The 16,048-nt window shown below is 42.4% G+C and overlaps 1 protein-coding gene across 1 annotated transcript; it reads right to left on the minus strand.

Annotated features, from left to right (window-relative positions):
• Positions 1-5,785: 5,785 nt before the first annotated feature.
• LOC308320222 (thiamine transporter 2-like) lies at positions 5,786-15,624 on the minus strand (the record flags this gene model as incomplete). The annotated part of the gene is made up of 5 exons (XM_080770540.1): positions 5,786-5,941; positions 6,294-6,435; positions 7,199-7,391; positions 12,580-13,336; positions 15,424-15,624. 5 exons carry the CDS (start codon positions 15,622-15,624, stop codon positions 5,786-5,788), a joined length of 1,449 nt encoding a protein of 482 aa, XP_080626666.1.
• Positions 15,625-16,048: the final 424 nt, after the last annotated feature.

The following is a 16,048-nucleotide window of genomic DNA, read 5'->3' on the forward strand; positions in this document are numbered from 1 at the left end:
ACTGTGCATATATTTTGTGTTCACAATCCAGTACCCTAAAGGACTGAAAAAGAGTGTGTTGTTCTGAAATTGAAGGATGCAGGCAAACTTCCTGTCACAGTAAAAAGAGTGTACAACTCCATCTATGAGTAGCATATATATGTAGGAGTCAGTGTTCTCTCTCTATGTCTGGATGGCCACTTGAAGAGAGTCAGCTAAAAAGCAAGGTCTTTGCCCCTGGACTGGGCCTCTTCTAATTCTGGATTGTACATTTTGTTTTAGAAATCCTGAAAGATTGTCAAAGTGTCAAAAACAGTCAAGTGTGTTGCTGACCATTATAATGTTGTTTCACAGAGAAGAACTTTAAAGGGATAGATCTTTTTAACTGTATGAAATGCTTTCCATTAACTCTTATTATGCCAGAGTATGACAGGGTGCTTATTTTGCTGTCCCTCCACATCAGTGGTTGTAACCGATTTTATCAAACTGTATGAATCTTTTAACATTGTGCAATCTGTCACTGGCTCCACCCATATAATGCCAATAATTATAAGTATTATTCCGTACAACCCCCCACGTACCCTCAGATCGGTGGGTAGGGGTCTCCTGACTCTCATGAAAACCAAACTAGTCACCATGGGTGACCGGGCGTTCGCAGCCATACAGCAACCTCAGTGGCTCTTTTTAAACCCACCTAGTATTCACACAGGCTTTCCCCTAGATTTATTGTATTGTCTTCATTATGTGGAATTATTGTATTGTATTGTTTATTTATTTCTTCTGTGTAACGCTTTATTTCTATTGTTTTATTCCAGTAAGTGCCTCTTAACTGATGTATTGCCTTTTTATATGCCACTGGAAAGCACTTTGTAACTCGGTTTTGAAAAGCGCTTTGTAAATAAAGTTTATTATTATGGGCCGGTATTTGCAAACTTAGTCAGCCTCATTTATATTACCGTATATAGTACACAGCGTGTTGAGTTTGCAGCTCTCCTATTTTCTGCACGCCTCTCACCGTGGCCTTACCACCTCACAACAGCACTCAAAATAATCATTCGTGCCATACTAAAAAAATACACAAAAAATAATCTTCTTTCTTATTATTATTATAATAATACCTGATGATCCTTTCTTTCTTTCTTTCTTTCTTTCTTTCTTTCTTTCTTTCTTTCTTTCTTTCTTTCTCAGCTTATGGTGTTCCTCCCAACCTACTCCAGACCCTAGGAGCCATTTAGACGGCGGGTACTGTACAAGAGCTGCAGGTACTATCATTCTCAACGCAAGCCCTGGACTTCACCGCAGCCCAATACTGCGCTCAAAGCCCTGGACTTCACCACGCTCAAAGCCTTGGACTTCACCGCAGCCCCCTGGACTTCACCGCAGCCCCCTGGACTTCACCGCAGCCCCCTGGACTTCACCGCAGCCCCCTGGACTTCACCGCAGCCCCCTGGACTTCACCGCAGCCCCCTGGACTTCACCGCAGCCCAATACTGCGCTCAAGGTAGGAACATTTCTTATTATATTTGCTGCTGCTGCTTCTCACACATGCTGTGACTGTGTGTGTATTTATGGCCCAACATGTTGTTCAGTGACTATATGGCTATATGGCTATGTATGTTGGTTTTTTGGGGCCGATCGGGACTACCTTTTTCGCAGACCTGATGGCTGCTGATCATCGATCGGTGGTTACAAGGAACACTATACTGTACGTGTATGTGGCTCTTGGTTACTTGAATTATCCTGTGTGTGAGTTTGGTATTTCCTTTCTATGCTTTGACATACTGTAACAGCCCTCAGTTCATTAGGAAATGGAATTGAAGACTGATGTGGATCTGCTGTGATGGTTGACGACGGTTGTGATCTGTGACAGGGTGGCTATCGGTCTCATGGTGGCGCTATAACTGGCCTATTCTGAGGAAGAAATGCCACTAGACTTGGTGGAGACCTGTGTCCCGAGGGCCACTTTTTACTTTGATGTGCACAGGTGCCAATTGCTGGAAATAGCCAAAAAAGCTTGTGAAATTAGGCTTTATTTCTGCTGTTTATTACTACTCTCATGTGTTTTGTTTTTGGCACAAACTCGAACTCGGAATGATCAGTAGGCTGCCCTGAAGAGATGATTAGCTTTAGTTTCTCAAAGGTCAAGGTCTGACTGTTTGCAAACGCAAAACTACTTGATTGACCGATATTCATGAAACTTGTTGGGAATGATCAGTGGCCTGCCTTGAGGATGTGATTACGTTTTGGCTCATGAAGGTCAAACATCTTGAAAGGTCATAATCGAGAGACTTAGTACAACAATTGTTAAGCAACAATTCAGGTGCATTTGTTTAATTACCAGTGTTAGTTTTTGACATTTTGCACAGCATTATGGATAGTTTTGAATCACTAACACGTGATCTTTACCCCACAATTTTCCATGGTATTGGTTATGTTTACTATTTTGTTCCCTGCATAACACAACTCTGTGTTATGCCTTGCAGAGTCTAACGTAATCGACGCAAGAATACATATGCAACGGAGGGTGAGATGAAATGTCTCCCCTTGCGTCACGTCAGTTACGTGATCTGTCTCGTTCCGTCGGGTTGGGATCCGATCTCAAGCCGACGGATTGGAATGTATTTTTAGTTATAGTTGGGCCAAATCTTTGACCGAGTCCAGCCCTGCTTTTCAGACGAGAACTCTGTGGAATTACAGCGGAGAGAGTCCTCCTAATCCTATGCTTCCATTTCGTGACAATTTGACCGTGTGGACGCAATGATTAATTAATTACATCACTAGCAAAAGACGCAAAACTTAGAATAAACAAGTTTCAAGCTTGCAAGCGTCGTGGTGTGAGCTTGTGGATCGGCCAGCACAGGCAGCCTACTTCAATTATGATGATATAGTGTAAAACTCATTATATACAGTTATAACTACATCTCAATTCATAACAAAAAATAAAGTGGCACGTGACGTCAGTACAGTTTACAATCTAAACATATTTGACACATGGCATGTAGTAAAATAGACCAACTGCAGGGGCCAGGGGGTGTCACAGCTGCCATCTAGTGGACGAGTAGATGCTTGCACATTAAAGTGATTATAGACGGATGTATAAAATAAGCTTGCGCTTTTTGTGTCCGTTTGACTCCCCCATGCAAGGAACAAAACGGACTATGTCGAGGCCTTGACCCTCTAGCCGCCCACAAACAATATATAAAGAGTTGAAAAGCGCTATATAAATTCCAGGTACTATTATTATTGCCTACTAACCTACTGTATTTCCATGCATCCTTCCTTAAACTTGAGTTATAACACTTCTTCTCCTGACATGCACTGCATACATTATGCACTATGCACCCAGCCACCCACCACATGTACTTGAACTTCCTTATTGACAATATTAACAGACATGCAGTGCAATTAATGGATCCATCATCAAAACAATTACCATGACACGTACAGTAACATCAACAGCACACCTGCCAACTCACTACAGTTAATAGCTTCTATAATGCTCTCGAGTCCAGCCTAGAATAATGATGAATTTGTTATTATAATTGGCAATTATAGGTCAGGCGTGATTACACATACTATGCGTCACTTTAGCATCAAAAGCAGAATTAATTCCCTACATCATTAGGTATTTTCTCCCTCTATAAGGGCGGTTGGTGGGTATTGAGTTCATACCCACTGACTTTATAGGACGTGCAACGACCTGCTGAGAATCACAGTGCTCATCTGATTTTCTAAGGAATAGTCTAGTAGTAGAATAGTATTTTTCTCTGAAGATGCCTTTTTTGTAAGCATGCAGTGAGTGTGATGTGTACAACATATATAAAAATCAGACCTGTCTGAAGCGAGTGGTGCAACAGCACCCCCGATTGGTACTCATAAACATCGGGACATAGTCACATAGGTTCCTTGGAGTGGTTGCACCACTCAAAAATGTTTACGGCAGTATCACAATCCATGATATGGAGCAAGAAGACTATTTCAAATTAAATTATTCATCATTACAGATATGTAAGAAAATGAATATAATGGAAAGGAAATCATCAATAAAATCAAGCAAACGTACAACATTAAAGGAAGTATTTAAAATGTAAGTAAAAGAAGACCATTAGGACTGCCCAAGAGTGCTTTTTTATGTGTAGGAAATTAGGAACCGTATACTTTCCCAGTGGAACAAAGCAACCTTTTTAAAACAAAAAATGTGAAACCCCCCTTCAACAGTGTATTGAATTAAAACAGACATATTTATGTAGCCTGTGTGTGTGTGTGTGTGTGTGTGTGTGTGTGTGTGTGTGTGTGTGTGTGTGTGTGTGTTCGTGTGCGCGTGCTGCATACACTACAAAGGTTTACCCATGTCTCCTTAAGATATGCATTTTGAAGTTGATATGTGTGATGAATGATGATGATCTTGGGTCTGTAGTTCATTCTGAAGATTGTAGGATTGTTTGACAGTGTTCTAGTGTCCTCTAGTGTCTGCATTCTGTAAATGCTCTCCTATACACAACCCCACCTGCCACACTGTTAATTATCAGTAAATTGTGGTGTATAAAAAATAATAGTCTTGTAGAATCACCTCTGTGGAATAAATGTTTCACATAGATGAAACATTTAGAGTTGCTGCTTCTGCTGTCGTGCTGTTGGTGATGTCAGACGTTTGCAGGATTTGTGTTTTTGACAATGAAGTTGAACATTGAACCTTGGTGATGTTGAAAGTAACAAATCCCCATAACTAACTAACTATCTATTCTAAAGCTTTATTTGTGCATTTGAAATGTAGCGCAATTGAAGTAAATAAGTAAGAATATAATACTTTATTGACAAGCAATTAAAAAAACAGTGTCACCAATAAACAACAGCACCAAAGTGGATGTAAACACAAGAAAAAGCCAAAGCTTGTTGTTTCCATTGTGGTCCACTATGACAGTGGTTCCAAAACGTTTTAGCTCAAGAGAGATAAGACATTTGCTCTATAGTGGAAATGGCAGATCTACAAGCTCCCAACGTCTCGCTTCGCACCACATTGTGAAATTGTAGATCTGCTATTTTCAATACCTTTTAATTCTTTTATTTATGGACTTTAAAAAACTGCATGTGGCCCCCACCTTTTTTTTATTTTTTATTTTTTTATTTTTTATCTTAACGCGCTATCAGAATACTGATATAATATTGATTTCAGCTGTTTCCAAACATGCAAACATGACCAGATTGAATTACTACAGTCTATATTGGCAGCTTAATGACTAGTATTACAAGGTTATTGTCTTTTTTAATTAAAGGCATTTGAAATGAATAAAAAATGTTGCTTTTCAGGATTGCTGATAAATATTCTCTGCTGATTGTTTAGTTGGATTTGCTGACCAGCCAAGTTTCTCAGTTTTTATATTTCAACAATAATGACCGCTTTATGTCTCCTTAGTCCATGAAACCGTGGTTTATTTGTCATGGACGCACGGTTGCAGAACAGTGAGTGGTGTTGTTAGACTCAGTGAGAGCTGCAGGTTCGGCATTTTGGTTGGCAAATTGCGGAATTGCAATCGAGCGCTCAATGTTAAAGCCCAGCTGGACACATACAAAACAGAAAAAGTACAAAACTATGGCACCCCATCTTCAAACAATGGGGAGAGAAGCTTTTGATGTCTTACATTTTCAAACAGAAAAGGATTATAATATTGTACAGTAGTATGCATGCAGTGCAACTAAATGAAAAGTATTATTAACTAAATGAATTCAAAGTTACATTGTTTTTCCAAAAGGGTATGTAGATCCTAGAACATGTGGGGGGAAAGGGAACCGCTGGTGTAATCAGTCCTCACAGACGTGTGCCCTCTGGGACCGGGAGTTGAGTAGCAGGTGTCTGTGCCTGGCTGTCTGCGGGCGTATGTTTAACACTGAGCAGCACAGTGTAGATTCCTCTCACCAGGAACACCAGGGCAATGGCAGCAAAGTAGGAGGCATAGATGAAGAACTGAAGTGAAAAGAGATGATTTGATTTGTAGACCTTTCTTTCTGTCACTAATCCATCCATCATTCTATATCTATATAATGCTCCTTCTATCTCCCAACTCCATCCCAATGTCCAATCCCCAGAACGTATAAACGGTTATTTCAGAAAATACACAACACCAATAAATACGTCATCAAAGCCCTACACCTGCTGCATGGGCTGGGATGTGAGAAGAGCATCACCTTTTTCAGCACCCTGCGGGGACACCAGCGCCTTGTAATGGTTTTTAATTATAATTGGTTTCTATACTAGTTTCATCTCGGTTTTTAACTACACACGCACGCACGCGCTCACACGCACGCAGAAGCTTTACCTGTGAGATAATGGTGAGTTGCAGTGACTTGGTGTTGATGACGATGGCAGTGAGGACGGTCTGGAGGACAGTGCCCACAAAGCTGTTGACACCAAACACCAACGCATAGCGCTCCCTGCTAAGCTTCTTGGCTATCTGAAAACTGCAATACAAAGGGCGGTTTTCAAGGACACGGATTAAGTCTCATCCTACACTAGCCATTTGAAGTAAGATGGAATAGGCTTATGCCATCTCTTTGAAACCAGCCCAAAGACAGATTTATAGCAAAGTAAGGATTATCTGTTGGCAATGGGTACATCAATGAATTATTTAATATGTTTGTTTTTTTGTTTGTTTTTTACACAGACTGATTAGCACATTTTACACCGCACCGTAAATGATCATTAAGTAAGCTGTCTCATTATCCTCTCTATATGTCATTTTCAACTTCTAGTAATGTGTGTAATGTTGCTGCGGTTTACATGGTGTTCAAATATAACAAAATGCTCTCGTAAAGTACTTTCATACATCTTTAAATCAATAATGAACGGCCAGTATACGTTATACTGAAGTGAGTGGTGCAACAGCGCCCCCTGTTGGTACCCAAAACATAGGGACATACAGACATGGACATGCTGTTCCTTGGAGTGCTTGCACCACTCAAAAATCAGGCTGTAAGGAGTCGGTGCACTGACCACATGCTCCCTGTGAGTAAAGGCTCATACATACTCCAGTTTTTGGTGATAGGTTAGCACCGTTTTAGGTAACCTATCACCAAAAGCTGGAGTATGTATGAGCCTTAACAAGGACCCGAATTTGAACCCTACGCTCGCCATACCTCACCTGACTCCCCTCTCTCTGCCCCTCCGTACACTTCTCCATCTAAATAATGCAAAAAGGAGCAAAACGAAAGCTCGTGTCCTTACGTGCATATGGTAATGAGTTGCATGTAAAGGGCTTTGAAGACGACGTAGCAGCCGTAGCAGAGCCAGATGTTATTGGTCAGATCCATCAGGAAGAGAGACCCTGCGATCAGGGCTGTGAAACCCCCCAGGATCAGCTCCCCCCACACAGACCAGTTCACAGGCACGTGTCCTACAGCGATGGAGGCTCCCGCTCCTGTAAGAAAATGTACGTTATAGCTGACATTTTTGTGCCCTCGTTCACATAATTAGTTTAGTTAGTTAGTTCTGTCAGGCAACAGCACGTATATTCCTGATGGGTGTAATGACATCTGACATTCTGTTTGTCATAAATACTGTAGGCCTGTACACTAGATCTTTGAGAGTGTGTTACTATTAAATCTTGGTCAAAATAAGTGTGATTAATTTAAATTCTACACATTATGTACAGTACATGTACTGTGCATCATGTGATTCATACTTGTTCGTGTGTTCTGCAGTGCATTGTGAGCTTGTAGATCAGCTATTTCTGGTGCACATAATAACTCAGGATGTGTGTGTGTGTGTGTGTGTGTTGCTTTATGGCAAGTAACACTAGGCAGAAGTGGCCAAATAGCTTTCATTAATGCTCTTAAATTGTCACCCACATTTTGAGAATGAAGATTCCTTCCCAGGCCCAGGGGGATGACACAGCTTATAATTAAGTAAGGAGGTGCAACTCAGCCCTAACATTAACCACTTTAAGAGGTCATACAAAATGATTATATTTAGGCGGTATCTAGACGAGGAGGGGCGGCATTGAATATAAATGTTGTATTTTTATTTATTTAGTTAAAGTACTGGTTTTACCAGTTGTATCGAATTCATTTCTGTTATGTCCGAGATTGTTTATATATATATATATATATATATATATATATATATATATATTTTTTTGTTCTATTTTCATGTCTTCCTTTAAGCAACGATAAACCGAGTTGTTAAAAATGTATAAATACTATTAAGTTATAAGGGTAAAAACCCAGGGGGGTAGGGGCCTAATAAGTTTTACACTTCACCCTACTCCTTTTCGGACATTGTTAAGAGTATTTTCTCTTTTGTTTCAGTGTTTAAAAAAAAAAAAAAGTATCTGACTTCAAATAATGTTCGAAATAAACTCATTCATTCATTCATTCATAATATAGGCTGTGTCACCCCCCTGGGTATTAGTAAATATCAACAATGCTGCGTAATTCAGACTCAAATCTATACTGCAGATAATATCAACCTTTGGGAAAAGAAAGTATGCACATTTTGGCCATAGGGTGGCGTAGTAGGAGCTTGATTGACATAAAAAAACCCCTCTCTTCCTCGGTTTGTCCTTATATCAGTGCGGAGAGAATCTGTGAACTAAATGTGAGATATTTAATCCTAATTTATTCTTCATCAGATGACGACGCATGTTGCTCAATGAGAATAACAGATTTTCAACTGAAAACACGTGTTGAATGACATGTTGTAGATTAGCATTACATTGTGGTTTCATCTGTGACTAATCGCACTGTCACTGAAAAGAGAAAATGTTTTCCAAAGAAAACTTAGCGGTTAGTTTAGCAGTGTGTATGACGTTTTAAACAAAAGTCCTGGCTTTTGACCTCCTGTTAACGAAATTGGCTACTGACATCTCTGACTGTCATAATGTACAATAAAGTTATTCATGATCAGGGGTCATCAACATGTCCCTACATGGCCAAAATGTGTCCGTGGCACACATTGTTGTCCATGTTTGTTTACAGCACAAACATTACCAGGCGCCCCTCACTTCACACGAGTGTGATTTGTGTTTCCATTATGCCTTATTTTATTCATAATTGTGTGATGATGATGAGAGCACTGACGGACTGTACTGCAGACGAGACCAATTATTGAAATCCCAAACAGACTTAGACTTGATTTAGAGTAAACGATGCTTCATTGATGTCTTTATACAGCCAGGACAGTATACAGTGGCTGACTTGCACCAGGTTTTCTTCGGAATAGATTGGTAAATGGTAAATGGTGCATTTACAGTATATAGCACCTTTATCCAAAGCACTTTGCATAGCACTTTGCATAGATTACATTCACCCATTCTCTCTCTCACACACACACACACACACACACACACACACACACACACACACACACACACACACACACACACACACACACACACACACACACACACACACACACACACACACACACACACACACACACGCATTCATACACTAGTGGCAGAGTAAACCATGCAAGGCACCAACCTGCACACATCTTGCTCAAGGACACTTCAACACTAACTCTGTCTGAAATAATATTAGTGCTTGGCATATGGGTTGGATAAAAGAAGAAACTTGTGTCTATAGACCAGTGGTTCCCAAAGTTTTTCGTGTCAAGGACCCCCAAATATGTATTAGGCCACGGACCCCCATTTGAAAACATATATGCCATGTCAATGACCCCGATTTGTACGTCTCTAGTAGTGATTCCCGAAACATAATTTCACGGACGCCCAGTTTCACACGCATTGTGCTACGGACCCCCGATTTAATGGCTATTTCTATCTCTGGTACCCCAATTTATATAGTAAAACCACTGTTAATTTAACTCTGAGAGTGTACAAATGTTGTACACTCTCTGAGTTACAGACCCATAAGGGTCCATTTGGTTCCTAACTATCTCTAATTGAGCTAGGTACTCCCTGGAACTACCTCAAGTACCCCTACTTTGGGAACCCATGCTATAGACGAACCCACAGAGCATGCTGGAGCAGTGCCCTGTAGGCCAGGTGCAGCTAATCAGATAAAGGTACACCTCAGTAATGGCCGTGCCCAGGGCACCCCTCTGTGAATGTGTGTATACGACAACCACAGGGACCTTCACACACAGCTGTTTATCTACTTGAAACAACAGTGACTTTAATTGCTTCAATCCTAGATGGTTTTCTTATTTTTTTCATACATTCCCGATCAATTCTTATCCATCACAGTATGATGATGAACACCATTACATGGAGTATATTTAATCCTTTCCCCTGTGTCTGATTAGCAGGACAGAAACGAATGGTAGGAGATACCATTAGCCTGTTTTAGAAAGGAGTCAACTGCAGTCGTATTGGGGCAAAGCCAGGTGAATGGGTTTATAGCTTTGGATCAATGGCGGTTTTCATTTGTATAATGTAATGCTCAACGGAATGCAAATAGTTACATTCTTCCGTAATGTGTTTTGTGAGAGCCATAGCCATAGAGTCTCTGTGTTATTTCTTTCAGTGTTTTGCGTACTTCTTTCTTTCTGAAGAATGGCATAATTAAAACCAAATTTGTGGAATTAAAAACCTAGACAAACTTGTCAGTTTGGATGACAGCACTCCTTGCCGGGTTTCACATGGGAATGAGAATTATTTACAAATAGGGAGGTCCTCGGTGCACGTCCCACTGGGAGGAGACCCTGGGCCAGACCAAGGACCAGATGGAGGGATTACACACTGCATGGCATTGGAATGCCTCGGTATGCCCCAGGAGGAAGTTACTAATGTTGCTCTGGAGAGGGAAGTATGAAGCTCTCTGGTGGAGCTGTTGCCCCTGCAACCCGACTATGGATAAGCAGTTGAAGATGGATGGATGCATGGACATGGAATTCACACGTACCCTAGCAGTATAACATATTTATCTTGCAAATGTGCATTTTGTTTCATCTGAACACTGAATGAACTACTTGTGACTCGTGGTTTTGAACCTCTGGGACCAAAGTTTCTAAATGCAGAGGATTAAAATAGTAAATTATGCCGTAGCTCCCCACACTAAATCAATTTGGTTATCTATATTCATATTTTTTCCAGCTTCTATTCCAAACTGGTATAGTCCCCCAGGGGTGCTTTGTGAGTCAGGCGTACAGAAGGACACAACACCATTCTTGGGGGAAATATCAGAGACGTGGGGCCCTATGCAGCTTGATTGGATGTCTGGCGGAAGCATTTACAAGTGAAAGACATACAGCTGGATGTGATTTACACAAAGTAATTGCCTTTGGTTTCCGGGGGAATACAGGAATGTATCTGCACTACAATCAATAAAAGTGCACTGGCTAGATGGCAGCAGCTGGCTATAACCATCTGGGAACGAGGGGAGGCAATTAGACAGTCTAATTAATGCTGTTCTTATTGTCTTCTGTGCATTGGGGCTTGTGAAATACTGATAGTAGAATGGGGTGTTTTTAACACGAGGTGTGAAGCACCCATAACATTCTCCAATTTCTAGCTAGTGTTGATTCTGGAAGGGTGACAGGCCGTAGCGGTATTGTTTCTCTGCCGTTTATGACAGAGGATTTTCCAATCATTTCTTTTGGACAACCTTGCAACCATGTAAAACCATGAGACTATATGGAATGATGACTATATACTGTAAGAGGACATGCATCATGAGTTATTCCTTGGTGTGTACCTTGGTGTGTTATTACCAAACAACACCAAAACAAAATCAAGGTAAAAAAAGAAAAAAAAAATATACACACACACACACACACACACACACACACACACACACACACACACACACACACACACACACACACACACACACACACACACAGAGCTCCAGACTTCCCTCTCCAGAGCAACATCAGTGACTTCCTCCTGGGGGATCCTGAGACGTTCCAAGGCCAGTGAGACGTTGTAATCCCTCCATCTGCACCTTGGTCTGCCCCGGGGTCTCCTCCCAGTGGGACGTGCCTCGAGGACCTCCCTAGGGAGACGCCCGAGAGGCATCCTAACCAGATGCCCGAACCACCTAAGCTGGCTCCTTTCCAGCCGAAGGAGCAGCGGTTCTACTCCGAGTCTCTCCCACGTGACTGAACTTCTCACCCCATCTCTAAGGGAGATGCCAGCCACCCGTCGGAGAAAACTCATTTTGGCCGCTTGTATTCGCAACCTTATTCTTTCGGTCATGGCCCACATTCCATGACCATAGGTGAGAGTAGGAACGAACAGTGCAACAGTGCAGTACAGCGTCTGCAATACCGTGCAGCTCTGATCTCCTTCTCTGATCTCCTTCAAACACACAGATGAATGTATCTGCAATACAATCCATAATTGTCCATGTTTGTGTTGCAGACATTTTACGTCATATTTGACCTAATTTCTCCTTTCATTGTCGATGATAAATATGAGACGTGTGGGGACAAGATGACGTAAAATTTTCCTTTCATTGTCAATGGCATGGCATTTAATGTTTGTGTTGCAGACATTTTGTGGGGACAAAAGCTGTATATAGGAGGGGCTAGCGCCTCAAAAATAGAAAGAAAATAAATCACAGAATGGAAACCATCAGTAAAAGAGAGTGCATTCTGAAATAACCAGCACAGTAAACTTGTGGCCATGCAGGTTTTTATACCTGAGAGCGTTGCGATGGCGTCCACGCCTCCATTGTAGGCCGTGAAGTTCCCGTGAGGCTGCATGTACTCCCAGAGGACCTGGACGTAGTTGGTGACCTGGTAGAAGCCACACCTCCCCGCAGCCTGCCACATGCAGAAGAACACCATGGCGGCGGTGGAGTAGCAGTCTCTACAGTCCCACAGCAGCCTCTCCAGAACCCTCCCGACATACCGGACCGTCGACCGACACTTCCCCGTCCAGTCGAACGAGTCGTGGCCCCGCGACGAGGAGCCGCCTCTGCTCCCAGTTTCCTCAACTGCACTTCCGTGATGCCGCAAGCGCATCGCCGGCATGGGCAGGAAGAAGGAGGTCAGCAACGCCGCGCAGAGGGAGACGAGAGTGACGACGGTCAGGCAGGAGAGGGACACCCCGCCCCAGGACACCAGCATTTGACCCAGCATGGCGCCCGCTGCGTACCCGAACAGCGTGGCCCCTCTGACGTAGCTGGTGGCTCTCTGGTAGTGCCGGGGGGGAATCACGCTATAGATGTACGAGAAGTAGCCCATGTCGGCCGCCGAGCCGGTGCTGTAGATGAAGATGGCACACTGAGCCGTGCGGACCCCCGAGCCAAACAGCAGCAGGAGAAACGCTACCATGTAACAGAGCGCCTGGAGGACGATGACGGGCTTGTACCTGAGGACGTCCGTCACCAGGAACACTGGAATCAGCATGATGACATTAGAGTAGGTCCATATGGGGAAAACCTCTGTTGTGACCTGCGTGGGACAGAAATATGGACGGGGCGGTTTGTGGGCAATAATGTAAGAAATATAATATACTGTAGAGTAGACCCATTTAATGATTAGATTAGATTCCACTTTATTGATCCCCGAGAGGAAATGCAAGCATTTAACAGTAGCCAAGACAATGGCGTGTTATTTGGTGCATAACAAACATGTATAAGCACAGCACAAATACTACTTGGGGATATGGTTTTACTGTATGTGTGTAGACTCTACACATGCACACAAACCCTATATGGACATATTTCTAAATCCACAACCATATTCCCACAACAAAATAAAGGACCACTTCGCCGGACCACTTTTCTGTTGCCCGCAGCACACAACAATGATGAAGGCTTGACGGCAAAACACGTACTTTGTTCCGTCTGTTCTGCAGCATACCATATATATGAATGAAAGTGTTGTGAGTGCCGCTATTCTTTTACAGAGATTTATTGTATTGTAATGGATGGTGCCGGGCAGTGTTTAGTCTTTGCTCCTACAACTGAGTTGCACACGGCCCATCATCAACATGTATACGGGAACGTGTGAGTTGAACAATATCATTTGTTTGGTGAACAAGTGGTTGTAAACCACCACTTGTTACATCATGCCAGGTGCACATTGAGTGCACCTGTCATATGTTGTACATACAACAAGCACACTGTCATCATTCCCGAAGATGTACTTTAGGAGAGCCTCGTCCACACAGTCTGTCCCCAGACGCCAGCGGAGTCGAGGCTCCCCATCCATCTGCAGCAAGCATGTGTGATTGATCTCACTCGCCAAGACTCGCCAAGAGTTTACTTACTGGCCAATCAATACCATCACGTGCTCTTAAATGTTGGTCTATTTGACTTATCTTTGACAGTTGTGTTGTGTGGTTTGTTTGGTCACGTCTGAGGGAGAAATGGGAGATGTTCACTTAAGCATTACACTCAAGGGGGTGGTTTAGCGTCATTAATACGCCTGCGAGTGCGATACTGCAGGAACTTGCCCGAAAGCAACGCAGAAGTGCATTAATGACGTTAAACAAGCACCCACTCGAGTATAATATTGCAGTTACTCTTAAAACTAAGAAAATCGCAGTATGCTGCGCTCTGGGAGAACAGAGCAGCTGAATTCTTTGTTTTGATTAGCCGTTCCATGATGCTGGTTTGAAGCAAGGCTAGAAGGCTGTTTCCACCAATCAGATTGCAGCATATGTTCCCTCAGCCCTATGGCCTAAACCTAACCCCGACCTCAGCCTGAGGGAGCATATAGGGTTAGAAGAAATCATAAAGAGCTATAAGGTTGTAATGTCCAGCAAAGAGAGAATAGAAGATGCAGAACTATACTATAGCTCAAATAATGTACACTTGCAACAGAGACAATAGAAACCTTTGATTTAGATTTATCTTTGGCATTTCATTTATTCCAATAGAACCAGTGGACAGAGTGTAGGAGTAACATTGCAGTAGTGTATGTAGCCTAGGGTTGGAAACTAGGAATCAAACATGGGCCCACACTACAGTGTATATAGCCTTATTTATGTGGTATGTGCTCTAAATCAGTGATCCACCGGGGGCGCCCCATAAATATTAACTTTTAACATAAATAATCATCTACTCTTCATATGACAAATTACTGTGTGTAAATTAGAATATAGTGGCCATTTAACTTCATGTTTTATGCATTCTGCAGGCAAATTAATGCAAATGTAACTAAGAAACCCAATACCTTAATTTTTTTAATAAACTTATATAGACCATCCATGCATGTACTGTAATTTAATGATTAACGATACTCTTTTATTTTATTTATTTTTAACCTATATATATATATATATATATATATATACTTTGTTGTAGAACCCCAGGGATTGGTCCACTCCTTGTTTTCGCTCGACACCAAATCGCTGCTGATCTACAAACTCACAATGTGTCACGTTTTGTTGCATAGTAGTGAGCTTATAGATCTTCCATTTTTGTTGAACGTTCAAACCAGAATATTGACGCTTACTGGTTCATATGGTCTTAAAGCAAGAAGCACACATCAAAGTGGCTCAACATATCGACCACGGAGCTCCATCACTGTACCTGATGAGTGGTGAGATTCTTAAGAGGCCCCGTGAGAAGCTCCGTCAGGAAGGGGTCAACGGGTCTCAGCAGGGAGAAGAAACCATAGACACAGAGCAGCACCGTGGGGCCCACCCATCCGCTGCAGTGGGCCTCACAGCAGCCTGCCTGACGGGGCCCACTGCAGCTACACCGGCTCCAGCAGCTCCAGGAGAAAGCCATGGCGTCTCCGGTCGCTCCCCAGAGAGGTCTCTCTTGCATCTGAGGAGAGTCACGTCTAATTTAAGCAGTTTAATCTGCCGCTGCGATACGGGAGGGCCTAGATAAGGCCAAGGTCGGACCGACTGTGAATGTGGCGTCACCTGCTCTGCCATTGTTGTTTCTCTCCTGTGACGTTTATACCTGGCTGGTGTGAGACAGAGAGAAATGTGAGATTGTGGATGGAAAAAAAAATGAAAACATTAAGATGAAATATGAGGTGTCGAGCCCCCAGGGTCCTACTGCGTTGTAATAAATATCATCTCCTTTTCTGTCTTTATACACAGTATACATACAGTATACTGTCCTTACATATATAATACACATATATATACACAGTTTTTTACATTTAAAGGCAGCACACTGCTGCTTTTTTCAGATTTTTAGC

Source organism: Protomyctophum bolini, assembly GCF_963924005.1.
Source record: "Protomyctophum bolini genome assembly, chromosome: 8".
Classification (NCBI taxonomy): domain Eukaryota; kingdom Metazoa; phylum Chordata; class Actinopteri; order Myctophiformes; family Myctophidae; genus Protomyctophum; species Protomyctophum bolini.